This window comes from Mobula hypostoma, chromosome 10, assembly GCF_963921235.1.
Source record: "Mobula hypostoma chromosome 10, sMobHyp1.1, whole genome shotgun sequence".
Lineage (NCBI taxonomy): Eukaryota > Metazoa > Chordata > Chondrichthyes > Myliobatiformes > Myliobatidae > Mobula > Mobula hypostoma.
In genome coordinates, this window is record NC_086106.1 from 8,445,566 (window position 1) to 8,464,480 (window position 18,915).

Sequence of the window (18,915 nt, forward strand, 5' to 3'; positions counted from 1 at the left end):
ATAACTTTGATTGTCCATAACACTCAAAGGCCATCGGCAAGCCAGGGTTTAGCGTTATTCAGCTGCACAACAGCCCTCGGGAAGAAGCTGTTTTTCAGTCCTACAGTCTTTGCCAAGATAGTCATAGTCATACTTTATTGATCCCGGGGGAAATTGGTTTTCGTTACAGTTGCTCATAAATAATAAATAGTAATAGAACCATAAATAGTTAAATAGTAATATGTAAATTATGCCAGGAAAGTCCAGGACCAGCCTATTGGCTCAGGGAGGAGTTGTAAAGTTTGATGGCCACAGGCAGGAATGACTTCCTATGACGCTCTGTGCTGCATCTTGGTGAAATGAGTCTCTGGCTGAATGTACTCCTGTGCCCAACCAGTACATTATGTAGTGGATGGGAGACATTGTCCAAGATGGCATGCAACTTGGACAGCATCCTCTTTTCAGACACCACCGTCAGAGAGTCCAGTTCCATCCCCACAACATCACTGGCCTTACGAATGAGTTTGTTGATTCTGTTGGTGTCTGCTACCCTCAGCCTGCTGCCCCAGCATACAACAGCAAACATGATAGCACTGGCCACCACAGACTCGCAGAACATCCTCAGCATTGTCCGGCAGATGTTAAAGGAGGTCAGTCTCCTCAGGAAATAGAGACAGCTCTGACCCTTCTTGTAGACAGCCTCAGTGTTCTTTGACCAGTCCAGTTTATTGTCAATGTTTCTGTATCTCCTCCCTGATGGTAGGAGATTGAACAGACAGTGTCCAGGATGAGGTGGGCCTTTAATGATGTTACGAGCGCACCGTAGATATGGAGAGTTGTAGATTGTCCCCATGTTCAGTAGTTGAATCCCAATGATGTGCTGAGCCATCCTAATCACCCGTTGGAGTGCTTTGTGACCTGCTGGATCACCACGTTGTCAGTCGGGCAGGATGGGTTCAATTCTGGCCACATCTTGTAAGGAGTTAATACGTTCTCCCTGTGTGTCCACGTGGGATTCCTCCCGCAGTACAAAGTCATACCAGTTGGGTTGGTCAATTGGTCATGGTAAATTGTCCCATGATTAGGCTTGGATTTATTCGGGGGAATCCGCGCTGTATCTCCATAAATAAATAAATAAAGCCCCACTGATCACCGAGTGTGGGGCAAGGCTGTCACTTACCCTGCCAAAGCCCACCGCCATGTGTCTGTGTCTGTACACCACAGGGTCCTCGTTCACCCAACATGCTGATACCTTCAGAGGCACCCTGACGCCCCGCGGCCATCTGGGGAGGAGTAAGGCATGGCATTTAACACCCTCGCACTCCGTTTAATAGACACACATACACACTCATATGTAGTGCAACACACACACACACAGTCACACTCAGTCTGACAGACGCACATATATACTCACATTCAGTTTGAAACATACACACGCGTACCCTCTCCACAGAGGCCATGGGTCGCCGGGTTGATAGCTGGGCCGGCGACGTTCAAAGGGCCGCAGGTCGGTGGCGTGGCAACGTGGCGGTCAGGGAAGGACTGCGTTCGATCCTGACGGGAGGACGTTTTTGAAATTCTAAGATTTATGTGATTATTGGACTGTAGTTTATATTGCTCTCTTTCGGTTTCCTGTACTTCCTTTCCTGTTGCTGATTGGCTGGTGGGTGGTACGTTCGTTTTTGTGAGAGGGAGGGGTTGGGGGTTTGGGGTCTGACGTCCTTGTTGGTTTTTCCTGTGTGGGTGATCTGTTTGGTTCTGTTTGGGAGAAAGGGAGTTGGGGATTTGGTGCTATTGTCACTGTTCTTTATGCAAGGGAGGGGAAGGGGGGTTTGATGCTGTTGTCTATTTTGTTTTGCGAGGGAGGGGTTTGGGTATTTGGTGCTAGTGTGGCTGCTCTTTTCTGTGAGAGAGGGGATTGGGGGATTGGGGGTTTGGGGTTCGATGTTCCAGCTGCCACTTTCTATGTGGGTGATCTGTTAGCTTTTCTGTGAGGGAGGGGGTGGGGGGGAGGTTTGGGGTTTGCAAGTTTTACTTCTCTTTCCCTTTCATGTCTTTTCTTTTTTTTCTGTATATTACGGCTATCTGGAGAAGATGAGTATCAGAGCTGTATTGTAAATGCATACTTTGACAATGTACACATAACCAGGACTTGTGATCTGCACCGGCTGCTCGTACGACCATCCACCACCTGCCCCCATACTTTGACAGAGCTGGTCAGAGGAGCATTGGCTGGGGGAAGGGGGTGGAGCCAGTTGTGGGAAGTGGGAGGGGCCAGACCTGGATACTGGGGAGAACCTGACCGGGGCAGTGGACCAGACTGCTCTCACCTTCTGTGGTGTGCTGGAGGCAATCTTCGCCCATCCCCATTTCTTCTGACTCTTCCTTGTCCTCTTTCCCACCAGGCTGGTCAGCATGTCTAAAATTAGAAACAGGTCACTCTTAGTGTCGCACGATTGCTCCCCACCCAAACCAACAACTCGACACCCATGTCCCCATCACCACACACCCCCTCACATTAAACCCTACCTAATCTCCGCCATGACTCTTCTCTCCCATATCTCTGTCCCCTCCCCCATTCCCTGACATCATGAGTTCAGAGCAGGAGAGACCCCTGGGGGGGGCGGGTATGGAGGGCTACGATACAGGTGCAGGTTGCTGGGACTAGGAAGACTGTTTGGCATGGAATAGATGGGCTGAAGGGCTTGTTTCTGTGTTGCAGTATCCTATGGCTCTGCGACTACATCTGTAACCGGACCAGAGGAGACAAGGTTTCCTTAGGGTAGTGCAAGTGATAGAGAATATCAGGACATAAAGAAATATCAGTGAAATCGATTTCTCTATCTATCCATTCATTCATTTATTTATTTAGAGATAAAAAACGGTACAGGCTGTATGTCTTTGGACTGTGGGATGAAACCAGATCAACATTATTTAGACCATAAGACCATAAGACAAAGGAGCAGAAGTCGACCATTCGGCCCATCGAGTCTGCTCCACCATTTTATCATGAGCTGATCCATTCTCCCATTTAGTCCCACTCCCCCGCCTTCTCACCATAACCTTTGATGCCCTGGCTACTCAGATACCTATCAATCTCTGCCTTAAATACACTCAATGACTTGCCTCCACTGCCGCCCGTGGCAACAAATTCCACAGATCCACTCTGGCTAAAAAAATTTCTTTGCGTCTCTGTTCTGAATGGGCGCCTTTCAATCCTTAAGTCATGCCCTTTCGTACTAGACTCCCCCATCATGGGAAACAACTTTGCCACATCCACTCCGTCCATGCCTTTCAACATTCGAAATGTTTCTATGAGGTCCCCCCTCATTCTTCTAAACTCCAAGGAATACAGTCCAAGAGCGGACACACGTTCCTCATATGTTAACCCTCTCATTCCCGGGATCATTCTAGTGAATCTTCTCCGTACCCTCTCCAACGTCAGCACATCCTTTCTTAAATAAGGAGACCAAAACTGCCCACAGTACTCCAAGTGAGGTCTCACCAGCGCCTTATAGAGCCTCAACATCACATCCCTATTTATGCCATGGAGCCTTACCTGCTTGGGAACTCCTGCTCTAAGCAAAGAAATTCTTCCTCATCGCCATCTAACCTGGTTGACCCTAAATCTGAAACTATACCCCGAGTTCCAGATAACCCCCATTAGGGAAAACATGCTCTCAGAGTCCACCCTGTCATTTATAAAGACGTACAGCACAGAAACAGGCCCTTTGGCCCAAGTCATCTATGCTGCCCCATCTAAGCTAGTCCCATTTGCTTGCACTTGGCCCATACACCTGGAAAACAGGTGTTCCCAACCCGGGGTCCATGGACCCCTCGGTTAATGGTTAATGACATAAAGTTGAGAACCCCTGTTTTAAACCTTTCCGATCCAAGTGTTGTTATTTTACCTATCTCGACCACTTCTTCAGCAAAGCGTTCCATATCAGTGTTAAGAAATTGCTACTCAGAGTTCTCTACAGTCCCATAAAGTCACCTTGCAAAGAATGTAGGCCCAGCCTACTCAACCTTCATCATGCAGCAAGTCCTTCACCACAAGAATTAACTTTCTCTTCTCCGTCTCCAACGAAGATATAATTAAAAAATGCTATTTCCAGTAGCTGACAGCATTTGCAACAGAGTGATGAATTGACTGAAGTAAATACACTTTGAAGTAAACGGTCTAATTACAATTATGGAAATGTGGAAGGGTGGTCAGAGTTGGGAGATGAACGTTCAGGGGCACTCAGGAATGATTGTCAGAAGAGATAAAGGAGGTGGTGTACATTACTGATGAGAGAGGAGACTAGTCCAGCAGTGGGAGATGACCTTGGTTCTGCAAATCATAATATAGAATTAGAAGCAGATTGGGCCCTGCTAAATAAAAGTTCGGATGGCAGGATGGGGATACGTCTCTACCAAAGGAGGTGTAAGACGTTCCTTCCCTCCACTAGCCTGCAGGTCACCCTTGGGCAAGGTGTAGCACCTGCTTAGCCCCCGATCAGGGTCACGTGAAGCCATGGGGGCAGGTGGTGGATGGTCGTACGAGCAGCCGGTGCAGATCACAAGTCCTGGTTATGTGACCACTGACACCAGGCAGACAATCTCTGAAGAGTATTGGTAATGGCAGGGGGTCACCCATCTTGTAAAAACACTGCCCAGAAGAAGGCAAAGGCAAACCACTGCTGCAGAAAAATTTAACAAGGTCATGGATAGAGAAAAGATTAAGAACGACAGTGTGAAGTGGGGTCTTCCGCACAGGCTGATTTAAAGACACATGATCGTCCATACGACATGGTACGTAATGATGATGATGATATGTATAGACTGCCCAATAATCATGGAGTCATATAGAGTGGGAACATGCTCTTCAGCCCACCGAGTCTGTCCTGTCCACCCAGCACCCATCTACACTAATACTGTAATGGAGATATCACGCAGAGGGGTGCAGTGGGTAGGTTGGTTCGGTACGGCAGAGGGGTACAGTGTGAGGGTGAGTTACGATGTGTGTGACGTACAGTGTGACAGAGGGATGTAATGAGAGGTAGGGTAAGCTGTGTGGGTCAGATACAGTGTGAGGATGGGGTACAGTTGGTACAGGGTGAGGGGGATGCACGGTGAGAGCAGTCTGCAATGTGACGTGACATCCAGTGTGTGGGTGTCCCGTGTAACAGTGGAGCACAGAGTGTTGGTGGGATATGACAGAATGGCCATAACATATAGGAGCAGAATCAGGCCATTTGGCCCATCGAGTCTGCTCCACCATTACATCATGGCTGATCCATTTTTCCTCTTCTTCCCATATCTCTTTATACCTGGACTAATTAACAATCTATCAACCTCTGCCTTAAATATACCCAATGACTTGGTCTCCACAGCCACACGAGGCAACGACTTCCACAGATTCACCACTCTCCAGCTGAAGTACTTCCTCCTCATCTCTGTTCTAAGTGGACCTTCCCTTTATTCTGCGCCATCTTCTGGTTTAAGACTCCCCAAACATAGGAAACATCTCTAAGTCCACTCTATCAAGGCCTTTCAATATTAGACAGGTTTCGATGAGATCGCCCCTCTCACTCAATGAGTAGAGGCCTGGAGCTATCAAACGTTCCTCGTATGAGAAGCCTTTCAATCCCAGAATCATTCTTGTGAACCTCCTCTGAATCTTCTCCAACTTCAGCACATCCTTTTGTTAGATAGGTATGCCCGAAGGAAAAAGAATCTCAGGTAATAAATTTTACTTTGAACTTTCAAAACTGCTCCTAATACTGCAAATGAGGCCTTCACATTACATCCTTGCTTTTATGTTCTAGTCCTCTCGAAATGAATGCTAACATTGCATTTGCCTTCCTCACCTCACCACTGACTCAATCTGCAAATTAACCTTCAGGGAATCCTGTACAAGGATGGAATCCAGTGTGGCACTAGGGTACAATGTGAAATCGGGTGGAGTGTGACAGTGTAGGACAGAGAGAGAGACAATGAGAAATAGTGTAAGTCGGGGACAGTGTGAGGGGTAATTGGCTATGGGGTGAAAAAGTATAATTTCTTCTGGTGCGCACAGACAACAAGTAGTGGAGGAACTCGGCAGGTCAGGCAGCATCCATAGAGGGGGAGCAAACAGTTTTCATTTCAGGGTGAGGCCCTTCATAGAGACTGGAAATGAAGGGAGAACAAGTCAGCATAAGAAGTTGGGAGGTGGGGAAGCAGTGCAATCTAGTAGGTGATAGGTGGAACCAGGTGGGGAGGGTGATGAAGTAAAGCTGAGAGGGGATGGGGGGAAGAGGTGAAGGGCTGAGGAAGAAGGAAGCTGATAGGAGAGGAGAGTGGGCCGTGGGAGAAAGGGAAGGAGGAGGGGCACCAAGGGGAGGTGGTAAGCCGGTGAGAAGAGAAGGGGTGAGAGAAGAGTCAAAAAAATGAAACAGGAAACGAGAGAAGGGGAACAGGGCAGAAATTACCAGGAGTTAGAGAAATCCATGTTCATGTTAAGCGGTTGGAAGCTACCTGGAGAGAATTCATCTGTTGTCTGGGGCTTGATCTTTTGTTTATTTATTGAGATACAGCACAGAATAGGCCCTTTGAGCCGTGCCGCTCAGCAATCCCTGATTTAGCCGTCTCCTAATCACGGGGCAATTTACAATGACCAATTAGCCTACCGACCGGTACACCTTCGTGGGAGCTCCCAAAGAAAACCCACAAGGTCATGTGGAGAACGTACAAACTCTGTACAGACAGCGGGTAGGCACACAATCACCCTCCAGTGCTATGCTGATACTGTGCCACTAGGGGGCGATTGTGAGCCTGTTTTCCATCCACCGCACGGGCAGTTTAGATAAAAAGTAATTTGATAAACAGCTCCACTGCCGCACTGGCGAGACTCTGGAGTACAATCTGAGACATTATCATACCGACTAAGAGATATAGACTCCTCTCAGAGTTCTGGCCAGCACTCTCGATTTGCTCACTGCTCACATTGCCTGCAAGGTTTCTCTCAGTCAATAACTCATGGGCTGCGAACAGTAAATAATTTGCCTTTGTGGGATCCGGCTGCCAAACGTTCCACCTTCATTCGTCCCAAGAACTGTCTAACCTCTGCAAAGTGGTCTCAGGCGAAGAAAGCTGTGCAGTGCCCGAGAATCATAGAGTGTGGTTAGAGGTTATGGGGAGAAAGTGGGAGAACAGAAGAATGAAGGGTTAAAAAAAAAGCCATGATTTACCGTCAGAGGGGACGCAATGGGCAAAATGACCTAATTCTGCTCCTCAAAAAAGTGGCGTCCATCATTAAGGATTCCCCATCACCCAGGACATGCCCTCTTCTCATTGCTACCATCAGGAAGGAGGTACACACACTCAACGATTCAGGAACAGCTTCTTCCCCTCTGCCATCTGATTTCTGAATGCACTCTGAACCCATGAACACTACCTCACTACTTTTGTTTTTGCTGTACTCATTTAACTATTTAATGTGCATATATGTATACTTACTGTAATTCACCATTGTTTCTCTATTATCACTGATTGCAATGCACTGCTGCCTCAAAGTTAATAAATTCCGTGACATATGCCGGTGATATTAAACCATCATGGTCACCAGCCTCCCCAGCATCCAGGACGTTTTCAAGGAGCGATGCCTCAAAAAGGCGGCATCCATCAATAAGGACCCCCATCACCCAGGACAGGACTTGTTCTCACTGCTACCACTATGAAGGAGGTACAGGAGCCTGATTCAGGAATAATTTCTTGCCCTCTGCCATCAGATTTCAGAATGGACATTGAACTACTTTTTTTCCTCGCTTTGTTGGAAACTTCTAATAATAAAGGCATCTGAGACCATGGATCTGCGCCTGGAAAGTCTTCACTCTCCAGGGCGCAGGCCTGGGCAAGGTTGTATGGAAGACCGGCGGTTGCCCATGCTGCAAGTCTCCCCTCTCCACGACACCAATGTTGTCCAAGGGAAGGGCATTAGGACCCATACAGCTTGGCACCGGTGTCGTCGCAGTGCAATGTGTGATTAAGTGCCTTGCTCAAGGACACAACACGTTCCCTCGGCTGGGGCTCGAACTCACGACCTTCGGGTCACTAGTCCAATGCCTTAACCACTTGGCCACAAGCCCAAACTTCTATACTTACTATAATTCACAGTATTTATAAACACAAAATATTCTGCAGATGCTGGGGTCAAAGCAACACGCACAACACGCTGGAGGAACTCAGCAGGCCGGGCAGCAGCCATGGAAACGAACAGTCAAAATTTCGGGCCAAGACCCTTCATCAGGACTGTTCGTTTCCACGGCTGCTGCCCAACCTGCTGAGCTCCTCCAGCACGTTGCGTGTGTTGCACAGTTTTTTATAATTATGTATAACAATGTGCAGCTGCCACACAACAACAAATTTCATGACACATGCCAAGGTGGCACGGTAGCGTAGCTGTTAGCACAACACTTAACAGGTCCAGCGACCCGGGTTCAATTCCCGCCGCTGGCTGTAACGAGTTTGTACAAACGTTTTTACGTTCTCCCCCGTGATTATGTGGGTTTCCTCCGGGTGCTCCGGTTTCCTCCCACCGTCCAAAGACGTACCGTCTGGCAGGTTGATTGGTCTTTGTAAATTGTCCCGTGATTAGGCTAGGGTTAATTTGAGGGATTGCTGGACAGCACGGCTCGAAGGGCCGGAAGGGCCTATTCCACGCTGTATCTCAATAAATAAATAGATAGATAAATATTAAACCTGATTCTGATTCAACATTCAGCAAGAAGCTGCAGAGGGTTGTAAATTTAGTCAGCTCCATCTTGGGTACTAGCCTGCAAAGTACCCAGGACATCTTCAAGGAGCGGTGTCTCAGAAAGGCAGCATCTATTATTAAGGACCTCCAGCACCCAGGGCATGCCCTTTTCTCACTGTTACCATCAGGAAGGAGGTACAGAAGCCTGAAGTCACACACTCAGCGATTCAGGAACAGCTTCTTCCCCTCTGCCATCCGATTCCTAAATGGACATTGAACCCTTGGACACTACCTCACTTTTTAAAATATATATTATTTGTTTTTTTTGCACGATTTTTAATCTATTCAATAAACGTATACTGTAATTGATTTAATTATTATTACTATTCTGCTTTGTTTTTTTTCTTCTAGATTATGTATTGCATTGAACTGCTGCTGCTAAGTTAATAAATTTCACGTCATGTGCTGGTGATAGAAAACCTGATTCTGATCTTATGGTGCTCTCGAACGTGCTCAAGAGGCAGCAGATCGTGCAGTCCGGTGCAAAAGCTAATCTGCTGGAAGAGCTCAGTGGTGCTACGGGAGGAAAGGGATTATTTGAGCAAAGGAACCATTTCGATGCAGGGCCTCAGCCTGAAGCTTTGACAGTCCCCTTCTCCCCACAGATGCTGCTCAGCCCCACTGAGTTTCTGCAGCGAACCCGTGCCTGCGGTGGGTACACACCTGGCAGAGCACCGTGACGGAAATCAATGTCCTCTCCAATATCGACAGAGGGATCCCACTCGAGGGGTAACGAGTCCAAACTGCTGGGGCTAGATTGGCCGGGGTCAATGTCGCTTAGATCCTCCTTGTGTGTTGGGGTGCTCCTGTATCCGCTGACGTGCCCTTCCTCCAGCTTCCTGTCACAGGGGTAGTCAGCTTCGCAGTTCTCGTTGTTGGATAAATATTCCAATTCCTGGCAGACAGAAAAGCTGATTAATTGATCTGTCCGGAGAGATTGCCACCTCCTCCCCTCGCTGGGGGTTCGCCCAATTCTTTCTGCATCAATCAGCCACCCGCAGACTCGTTCCCGCCACTCAAGTAGTTACCGAGGAGATACGTAGCCTCTCTGCACTTGCCCCTCACGCTCACACCCCTCCACAACCCCAACAGACTTCCAGTCGTTCGTTTATCCAGACACTGGCATCAATCTGGAGCAGTGATGAGATATACAGTCTGGCCACTGAGTGAAAAGGGACGGACTAAAGCAGATGGGGGGGGTGCGGGGTAGGAAGAGAGGAGAGCAGAGAGGGGGTGGAGAGAGATGGGGAGAAGGAGCAAAGGGGGGGAGAGGAGGGGAAGGGGAGGAAGAGGGGTGATGAGAGTGGGGGTAGGGGGGTGGGGTGGGGGAGAAGGGCGTGGGCGAGAGGGGCATGGGCAAGGGAGAGTGTGAAATGGGGAGCAGAGAAATTGAAAGAGAGAAGATTGAAAACATAGAGAGGGGAGAATATGGAGGGGGAGAGGGGGAGGGGAGGGGGGAGGAGGGGATGGGAGAAGGTGAAGGGGGAGGGGAAGGGAGAGAGGTGGGGGAGGGAGAGAGGTGGGGGAGAGAGAGAGGGGGAAGAGAGAGGTGGGGGGAGAGAGAGAGGGGGGTGGGGAAGGGAGAGGGGGGTGGGGAGAGAGAGGGCTGGGGAGAGAGGGGTGAGGAGAGAGGGGTGGGGAGAGAGGGGTGGGGGAGGGAGAGAGATGGGGAGGGGTGGGGGGAGAGAGGGGTGGGGGGGAGAGAGAGAGGTGGGGAGAGAGAGGTGGGGGAGAGAGAGAGAGAGAGCGGGGTGGGAGGGAGAGAGAGGGGTGGTGGAGAGAGAGAGTTGGGGGAGAGAGAGGGGTGGGGAGAGAGAGGGGTGGGGAGAGAGAGAGGTGGGGGAGAGAGAGAGGTGGGGGAGAGAGAGGGGAGAGAGAGGAGAGAGAGAGAGAGGAGAGAGAGAGGGGAGAGAGAGGGGAGAGAGAGAGGGGAGAGAGAGGGGAGAGGGAGAGAGAGAGAGGGGAGAGGGAGAGAGAGAGAGGGGAGAGGGAGAGAGAGAGAGGGGAGAGGGAGAGAGAGAGGGGGAGGGAGAGAGAGAGGGGGTGGGAGAGAGAGGGGTGGGAGGGAGAGAGAGGGGTGGGGGAGAGAGGTGGGGAGAGAGAGGTGGGGGGAGAGAGGTGGTAGAGAGAGAGAGGGGTGGTGGAGAGAGAGAGAGGTGGTGGAGAGAGAGAGGTGGTGGAGAGAGAGAGGTGGGGAGAGAGAGAGGTGGGGAGAGAGAGGGGGGGAGAGAGAGGGGAGAGGGAGAGAGAGGGGTGGGGGAGAGAGGGAGTGGGGGAGAGAGGGGGTGGGGGAGAGAGGGGGTGGGGGAGAGAGGGGGTGGGGGAGAGAGGGAGTGGGGAGAGAGGGGGTGGGAGGGAGAGAGAGAGGTGGGAGGGAGAGAGGGGGGTGGGGGAGAGAGGGGATGGGGAGAGAGAGAGGTGGGAGGGAGAGAGAGGGGTGGGGAGGGAGAGAGAGAAGTGGGGAGAGAGAGAGGGGAGAGGGAGAGAGAGGAGTGGGGAGAGGGGGTGGGGGAGAGGGGGTGGGGGAGAGGGGGTGGGGAGAGAGGGGGTGGGGGAGAGAGGGGGTGGGGGAGAGAGGGGGTGGGGGAGAGAGAGGTGGGAGGGAGAGAGAGAGGTGGGGAGGGAGAAAGAGAGGTGGGAGGGAGAAAGAGAGGTGGGAGGGAGAAGCTGTGCAGTCGGTGATGTGCAGAAGAGCATCTTTGAAGTGGGTGGGCTGCAGCAAAAGACCACAAAAACATACACCACTGTATCCTGTCAAAATATGGACCTTGGGGAGGTTTCATGGGATAAAAGGAAATAGAAACAATCTAAGAATTAACATCAGAAGAGGGAGAAAGATGGAGAAATGAAGCAAGGAAAAGAAAGTATGGGAACAAAGGAGCTAGAACAAACAGAAAATAAAGCCACAGAGAGAGAGAGAGATGCAGCCCAGTAACAGGCCCTTTGGTGCACCGTGTCCACGCGTTCCATCAAACACCCATCTATACTATTATTATACTAACCCCATTCTTATTGTTCCCATGTTCCCATCGCCTCCCCCAGGTTCTCCATCTCATCAACACACCATGGAAACTCACAGCGGCCGATGAGCCAGCCGACCCACAGGCCTCTCTCTCAATTCCCTGACCCTGTCCAGAGCACTTACAAGGTCTATGCGCAGCAGTCTCTTGTGGAAGCGAGCTATTCTCACGAACAGCTCCTGCTGGAACTGGAGGAGGTCCCAGACCTCAGCCTCAATGGTCACAGCGTCCAGGGACTCGCTCTTCTGGAGCAGGGTCTCCGCGTTCAGCAGCAGCTCATCTGTCTCTGCCGTGATGCCAGTGATCTTCTGCTGGAGCCCCTGAGTGGGAAAAGGGGCGAAGAGCAAATAAAAAAAGGCTCAAGACTTGGAGAACTCCGGAGTGACAAGACAGACTCTATGAGACTGCTGTCAGTGAGGACACTGTTACTGACAGGCCCTGTGAGTGAAGTCCTGGCACTGAGCATCCAGTGAACAAGAACCCAGTCAGGAGACTTCAGTCAGTGTGGGTCCTGTTGGTGAGAGTCCAGCCAGTCAGTGTCTTAATAAAACAATAAGACATCGGAGTAGAAGTAGGCCATTCGTCCCATTGAGTCTGCTCTACCATTTCACCATGGCTGATCAATTTCCCTCTCTATCACATTCTCCTGCCTTCTTCCTGTAACCTGTCAATAATCAAGGACGTACCAACCTCGGCCTTAAATACGACCAAATACGTCGCAGTCAACACCACACCTTCACTACCCTCAGGCGAAAGGGAGTCCTGCTCATCTCTGTTCTAAACGCACGTCCCTCTATTCTGAGGCTGTGCCCTCTGGTCCTAGACTCCCCCCACCATAGGAAACATTCTCCCCACATCCACTCTATTTGAGCCTTTCAACATTCGATAGGTTTCAATAAGACCCCCCCTCGTTCTCCTAAATTCCAGTGAGTAGAGGCCCAGAGCCATCATTCGCTCCTCATATGAAAAGCCTTTCATTTTCAGGATCCCAGAATCATTCTTGTAAAACTCCTATAAACCCTTCCGAATGTCAGCGCATCCTTTCTTAAACAAGGGGCACAAGCAGCAGGGACTAGAAGGGCCGAGACGGCCTGTTTCCGTGCTGTAATTGTTATATGGTTATCAAACTGCTCACAGTACTTCAAGTGAGGCCTTACCAGTGTGTTATAAGGCCTCCTTGCTTTCATATTCTCGTCCTCTCCAAATGAATACTGACGTGGCATTCGTCTTCCTCACTAACAGCCCAACCTGCAAATTAAAATTCAGTGAATCCTGCACAAGAACGCCCAAGTCCCCTTGAACTTCGGATTTTTAAATTTTATCCCCGTTTAGAAAAGAGTTGATGATTCTATCCCTTCTACCAAAGTGACCATACATTTCCCAACTACCTCCCACTTCTTTGCCCATTCTCCGAACCAATGCAAGTCCTTCTGCAGCCCCCCTGCTTCCTCAACACTACCCACCCCCTTCACCGGTCTTCACTGAGGAATGAGCAATGAGGACCTGTCACCGGGGGCCCTATCACTGGGGCCCAGTTTTGAGGAGGCTTCAGTCATTTTGACCCTGTCCTCATCCTCACGATGAGCACCTCCCCTCCATCCGGTAATCACTATTGATGACCCTGCTTGGAACTTCCAACACTTGCTTTTTCAGTATTCATTTAATTCTTCAGTGAAAGTAAACATTTGCTAGTGAGGTGGTCATTATTAATAACGCGAACCAGTGAAGAAGGAGTCTCTGGCTCGTTGGACCTGCTCCACCACCCATCAAGATCATAGCAAATCTTCCACCTCGGCTCTATCTTCCCGCACCATCCCAATATCCCTTCATTCCCACGACATCCAGAGAAATATCAGTCAACGAACAGAATGAGTGAACTTCCTCAGCTCTCTGGGGATGAGAATTCTAAAAATTCACCACCCTCCGAGTGAAGAACGTTCTCCTCACCTCTCTCATAAATGGCCAACCCCTTAGATTTAAAAAAAACTTAGAGATTTATTTAAAAAAAAATTTGTTTAGAGATATAGCTCAGAAACAGGCCTTTCTTGTCCAGTGAGCCCCAACTACCCATGTGACCAGATAACATACCCATGTGACCAGTTAACCTACCCATGTGACCAGATAACCTACCCATGTGACCAGTGATCCTGCACTACCCATGTGACCAGATAACCTACCCATGTGACCAGTTAACCTACCCATGTGACCCAGTTAACCTACCCAGGTGACCAGTGATCCTGCACTACCCATGTGACCACATAACCTACCCATGTGACCAGATAACCTACCCATGTGACCAGTGATCCTGCACTACCCATGTGACCAGATAACCTACCCAGTGACCAGTGAGCCTGCACTACCCATGTGACCCAGTTAACCTACCCAGGTGACCAGTGATCCCGCACTACCCATGTGACCAGATAACCTACCCATGTGACCAGTGAGCCCACACTACCCATGTGACCAGTTAACCTCCCCATGTGACCAGTGATCCCGCACTACCCATGTGACCAGATAACCTACCCATGTGACCAGTGAGCCCACACTACCCATGTGACCAGTTAACCTACCCATGTGACCAGATAACCTACCCATGTGACCAGTGATCCTGCACTACCCATGTGACCAGATAACCTACCCATGTGACCAGTTAACCTACCCATGTGACCCAGTTAACCTACCCAGGTGACCAGTGATCCTGCACTACCCATGTGACCAGATAACCTACCCAGTGACCAGTGAGCCTGCACTACCCATGTGACCCAGTTAACCTACCCAGGTGACCAGTTAACCTCCCCATGTGACCAGATAACCTACCCATGTGACCAGTGAGCCCCCACTACCCATGTGACCAGATAACCTACCCATGTGACCCAGTTAACCTACCCAGGTGACCAGTGATCCTGCACTACCCATGTGACCAGATAACCTACCCAGTGACCAGTGAGCCTGCACTACCCATGTGACCAGTTAACCTACCCATGTGACCAGTTAACCTCCCCATGTGACCAGATAACCTACCCATGTGACCAGTGAGCCCCCACTACCCATGTGACCAGATAACCTACCCATGTGACCAGTGAGCCCCCACTACCCATGTGACCAGATAACCTCCCCAGTGACCAGTGAGTCCGCACTATCCATGTGACCAGATAACCTACCCATGTGACCAGATAATCTACCAGTGACCAGATAACCTACCCATGTGACCAGACCAGTTAAACCTACCCATGTGTTAGAATGTGGGAGGAAACTGAAACACAGGGAGAAAACACATGCAGGCCAGTCTCCTTACAGACAGTGGTAGAAGTGAACTCGGTATGCTGGCCCTGTAATAGTGTTATGTTAACTGCCTTTATACCATGGCACCCTTAGGCTATGTCTCCAGGTTCCAGACACCCCGGCCAGGAGAATATCCTCCTTGGATCCAGCCTGTCAAGCACTTTATAAACTGTTGGTTGGACCAATTACTGTACTGCTCAATGAACCTATTCCTCCTTCTAATAATAATAATAGGCATCTGTTAGTCTCGTGAGACCATGGATTTGTGCCTTGGAAGGTTTCCAGGGCGCAGGCCTGGGCAAGGTTGTATGGAAGACCGGCAGTTGCCCATGCTGCAAGTCTCCCCTCTCCACGCCACTGATGTTGTCCAAGGGAAGGGCATTAGGACCCATACAGCTTGGCACCGGTGTCGTCGCAGAGCAATGTGTGGTTAAGTGCCTTGCTCAAGGACACACAACACGCTGCCTCGGCCAAGGCTCAAACTAGCGACCTTCAGATCACTAGACGAACGCCTTAACCACTTGGCCACGCGCCTCCTTCTAAAGTCCAGACAATACAGTCCAGAATTTTTTTGGGGGGGGGTGGGGAGTGCACGGTAGCTAAGTTTTTAGCACAATGCTCGACTGTACCAGTGACCCAAGTTCAATTCCTGCCTCTGCTGGTAGGGAGTTTGTACATTCTCCCCGTGGCCGCGTAGGTTTCCTCCGGGTGCTCCGGTTTCCTCCCACAGTCCCAAGACATACCAGTTGAGAGGTTAATTGGTCACTGTAAATTGTTCCGTGATTAGGCTCAGATTAAACCGGGGGGGGATTGTTGGGCGGTGTGGCTCGAAGGACTTGAGGGGTCTATTCTGTGCTTTATCTCAGTAAGTAAATAACAAATGCAGCCTCTTACGGGGAGCTAGGACATGGACCCCAAGTTCCCTCTGAACATCAAGGTTGTTAAGGGTCCCTGCCACTAACAGTGCACATTCCCCTTACATCTGATCTCCTAACACCTCACACAGAGCCAGTTTGAACTCCCTCTGCCATTTAATTTATCAACAATAAATGGTTCCACATGGTAGGCTTATTTAGAAAGTCAGAAGGCATGGGATCCAGGGAAGTTTGGCCAGGTGGATTCAGAATTGGCTTACCTGCAGAAGGCAGAGGGTGGTGGTGGAGGGAGTACATTCAGACTGGAGGATTGTGACTAGTGGTGTCCCACAAGGATCTGTTCTGGGACCTCTAATCTTCGTAATTTTTATTAACGACCTGGATGTGGGGGGTAGAAGGGTGGGTTGGCAAGTTTGCAGACGACACAAAGGTTGGTGGTGTTGTAGATAGTGTAGGGGATTGTCAAAGATTGCAGAGAGACATTGATAGGATGCAGAAGTGGGCTGAGAAGTGGCAGATGGAGTTCAACCCGGAGAAGTGTGAGGTGGTATACTTTGGAAGGACAAACTTCAAGGCAGAGTACAAAGTAAATGGGTGGATACTTGGTAGTGTGGAGGAGCAGAGGGATCTGGGGGTACAAGTCCACAGATCACTGAAAGTTGCCTCACAGATAGATAGAAAAATAGAAACATAGAAAATAGGTGCAGGAGTAGGCCATTCGGCCCTTCGAGCCTGCACCGCCATTCAGTATGATCATGGCTGATCATCCAACTCAGAACCCTGTACCTGCCTTCTCTCCATACCTCCTGATCCCTTTAGCCACAAGGGCCATATCTAACTCCCTCTTAAATATAGCCAATGAACTGGCCTCAACTGTTTCCTGTGGCAGGGAATTCCACAGATTCACCACTCTCTGTGTGAAGAAGTTTTTCCTCATCTCGGTCCTAAAAGGCTTCCCCTTTATCCTTAAACTGTGACCCCTCGTTCTGGACTTCCCCAACATCGGGAACAATCTTCTTGCATCTAGCCTGTCCAATCCCTTTAGAATTTTATACGTTTCAATAAGATTCCCCCCTCAATCTTCTAAGGGTAGAGTAGTTAAGAAAACTTATGGGGTGTTAGCTTTCATAAGTCGAGGGATAGAGTTTAAGAGTCGCGAGGTAATGATGCAGCTCTATAAAACTCTGGTTAGGCCACACTTGGAGTACTGTGTCCAGTTCTGGTCGCCTCACTATATGAAGGATGTGGAAGCATTGGAAATGGTACAGAGGAGATTTACCAGGATGCTGCCTGGTTTAGAGAGTATGCATTATGATCAGAGATTAAGGGAGCTCGGGCTTTACTCTTTGGAGAGAAGGAGGATGAGAGGAGACGTGATAGAGGTGTACAAGATAATAAGAGGAACAGATAGAGTGGATAGCCAGCGCCTCTTCCCCAGGGCACCTCTTCTCAATACAAGAGGACATGGCTTTAAGATAAGGGGTGGGAAGTTCAAGGGGGATATTAGAGGAAGGTTTTTTACTCAGAGAGTGGTTGGTGCGTGGAATGCACTGCCTGAGTCAGTGGTGGAGGCAGATACACTAGTGAAGTTTAAGAGACTGCTAGACAGGTATATGGAGGAATTTAAGGTGGGGGTTATATGGGAGGCAGGGTTTGAGGGTCGGCACAACATTGTGGGCCGAAGGGCCTGTAATGCGCTGTACTATTCTATGTTCTATGTTATGTTAACAATCTTCATCGATCAGAACTCTCAAACATCAGAGGCGCAGAGGGACTTGGGAGTCCTCGTGTGAGACTTCCAGAAGGTTAATTTACAGGTTGAGTCTGTGGTAAAGAAGGCAAATGCAATGTCAGCATTTCTTTCAAGGGGAACAGAATATAAAAACAAGGTGATAATGGTGATCCTTTATAAGACACTAGTCAGGCCACATTTGTAGTATTGTCAACAGTTTTGGGCCCCATATCTCAGAAAGGATGTTTTGTCATTGGAGAGAATCCAGAGGAGGTTCACAAGGATGTTTCTGGGAATGAAGGGGTTAACATATGAGGAGTGTTTGGCAGCTTTGGGCCTGTACTCACTGGAATTTAAAAGAATGCTGGGGTGGGGTGGGATCTCATTGAAACCAACCAAATGTTGAAAGGACCAGATAGGATGAACGTGGAGAGGATGGGGTTCTGATGGGGGGTAAGTCCGTGGGTGTTTTAAAGTGGAAGTTGATAGATTTTGGCCAGGTCATCAAGGGATATGTCGAGAGAGCAGGTGTATGGGGTTGATCAGCCGTGATGAAATGGCGGAGTGGACTTGATGGGCCGAATGGCCTAATTTTGCTCCTATGTCTTATGGTCTAATTAGGAACATTGGCTGATGGCAGGATTTTGTTCAATTCCAGTCACTGCTGGTCAGATAGTTCAAGCCCAGAGACCTGGGCAAAAGAAATCAGATCTACACACACACACACACACACACACAGTTAGAAGAGGGGGAAGAGGGGAAGAGGGGAAGAGGAGGGAGAGAAAGAATTGAGCTGGTGACTCAGATGACTCAGATGACTTATAGATAGAAATGTCTTCCCCAAACAAAACACTGGGAGACCGGGGAAGCGTGGTGTCACCTATTGGCTGGACGAGGTAAGGATTCCTGAAGGTAAGGTAAATTATAGATTCGGTTCAGTAATTTTACACTTCCCATTACTGAGTCTAGATTTAATTGTATTTTGGTTTAATCACTGAAATTCAGATTCCCCATCTGCCAAGGTGGGATTTGAACTCAAATCAATGGTCCAGATCTCAAGCTGTTAATTCATTAAATTAACTCTTATACCCCATCATTTTATTTCTAGCTCCCAACCCTTTTTATGCCATGGACCAATACCACGAAGCAAAGGGTCCGTGGATCCCAGGTTGGAAACCCCTGCTTCAGCTGAATCTTCACCGACTCTGACTCTTCTTCCAGTCCTCCCACTTTCTTGACCTCCCT

The 18,915-nt window shown here is 49.4% G+C and overlaps 1 protein-coding gene across 3 annotated transcripts in view; it reads right to left on the reverse strand.

Moving 5' to 3' along the window:
* The window catches only part of si:ch211-137a8.2 (uncharacterized protein LOC777613 homolog), a 68,446-nt gene that overhangs the window by 23,816 nt on the left and 25,715 nt on the right, over positions 1–18,915 (reverse strand). For all 3 annotated transcript variants that reach the window (XM_063059950.1, XM_063059949.1, XM_063059951.1), the window contains exons 6-9: positions 11,907–12,101; positions 9,425–9,656; positions 2,310–2,398; positions 1,160–1,262 (exon numbers count right to left, since the gene is read on the reverse strand). In XM_063059950.1, the coding sequence (XP_062916020.1) occupies positions 1,160–1,262; positions 2,310–2,398; positions 9,425–9,656; positions 11,907–12,101 (619 nt within the window). The remainder of the gene's footprint in view (positions 1–1,159; positions 1,263–2,309; positions 2,399–9,424; positions 9,657–11,906; positions 12,102–18,915) is intronic.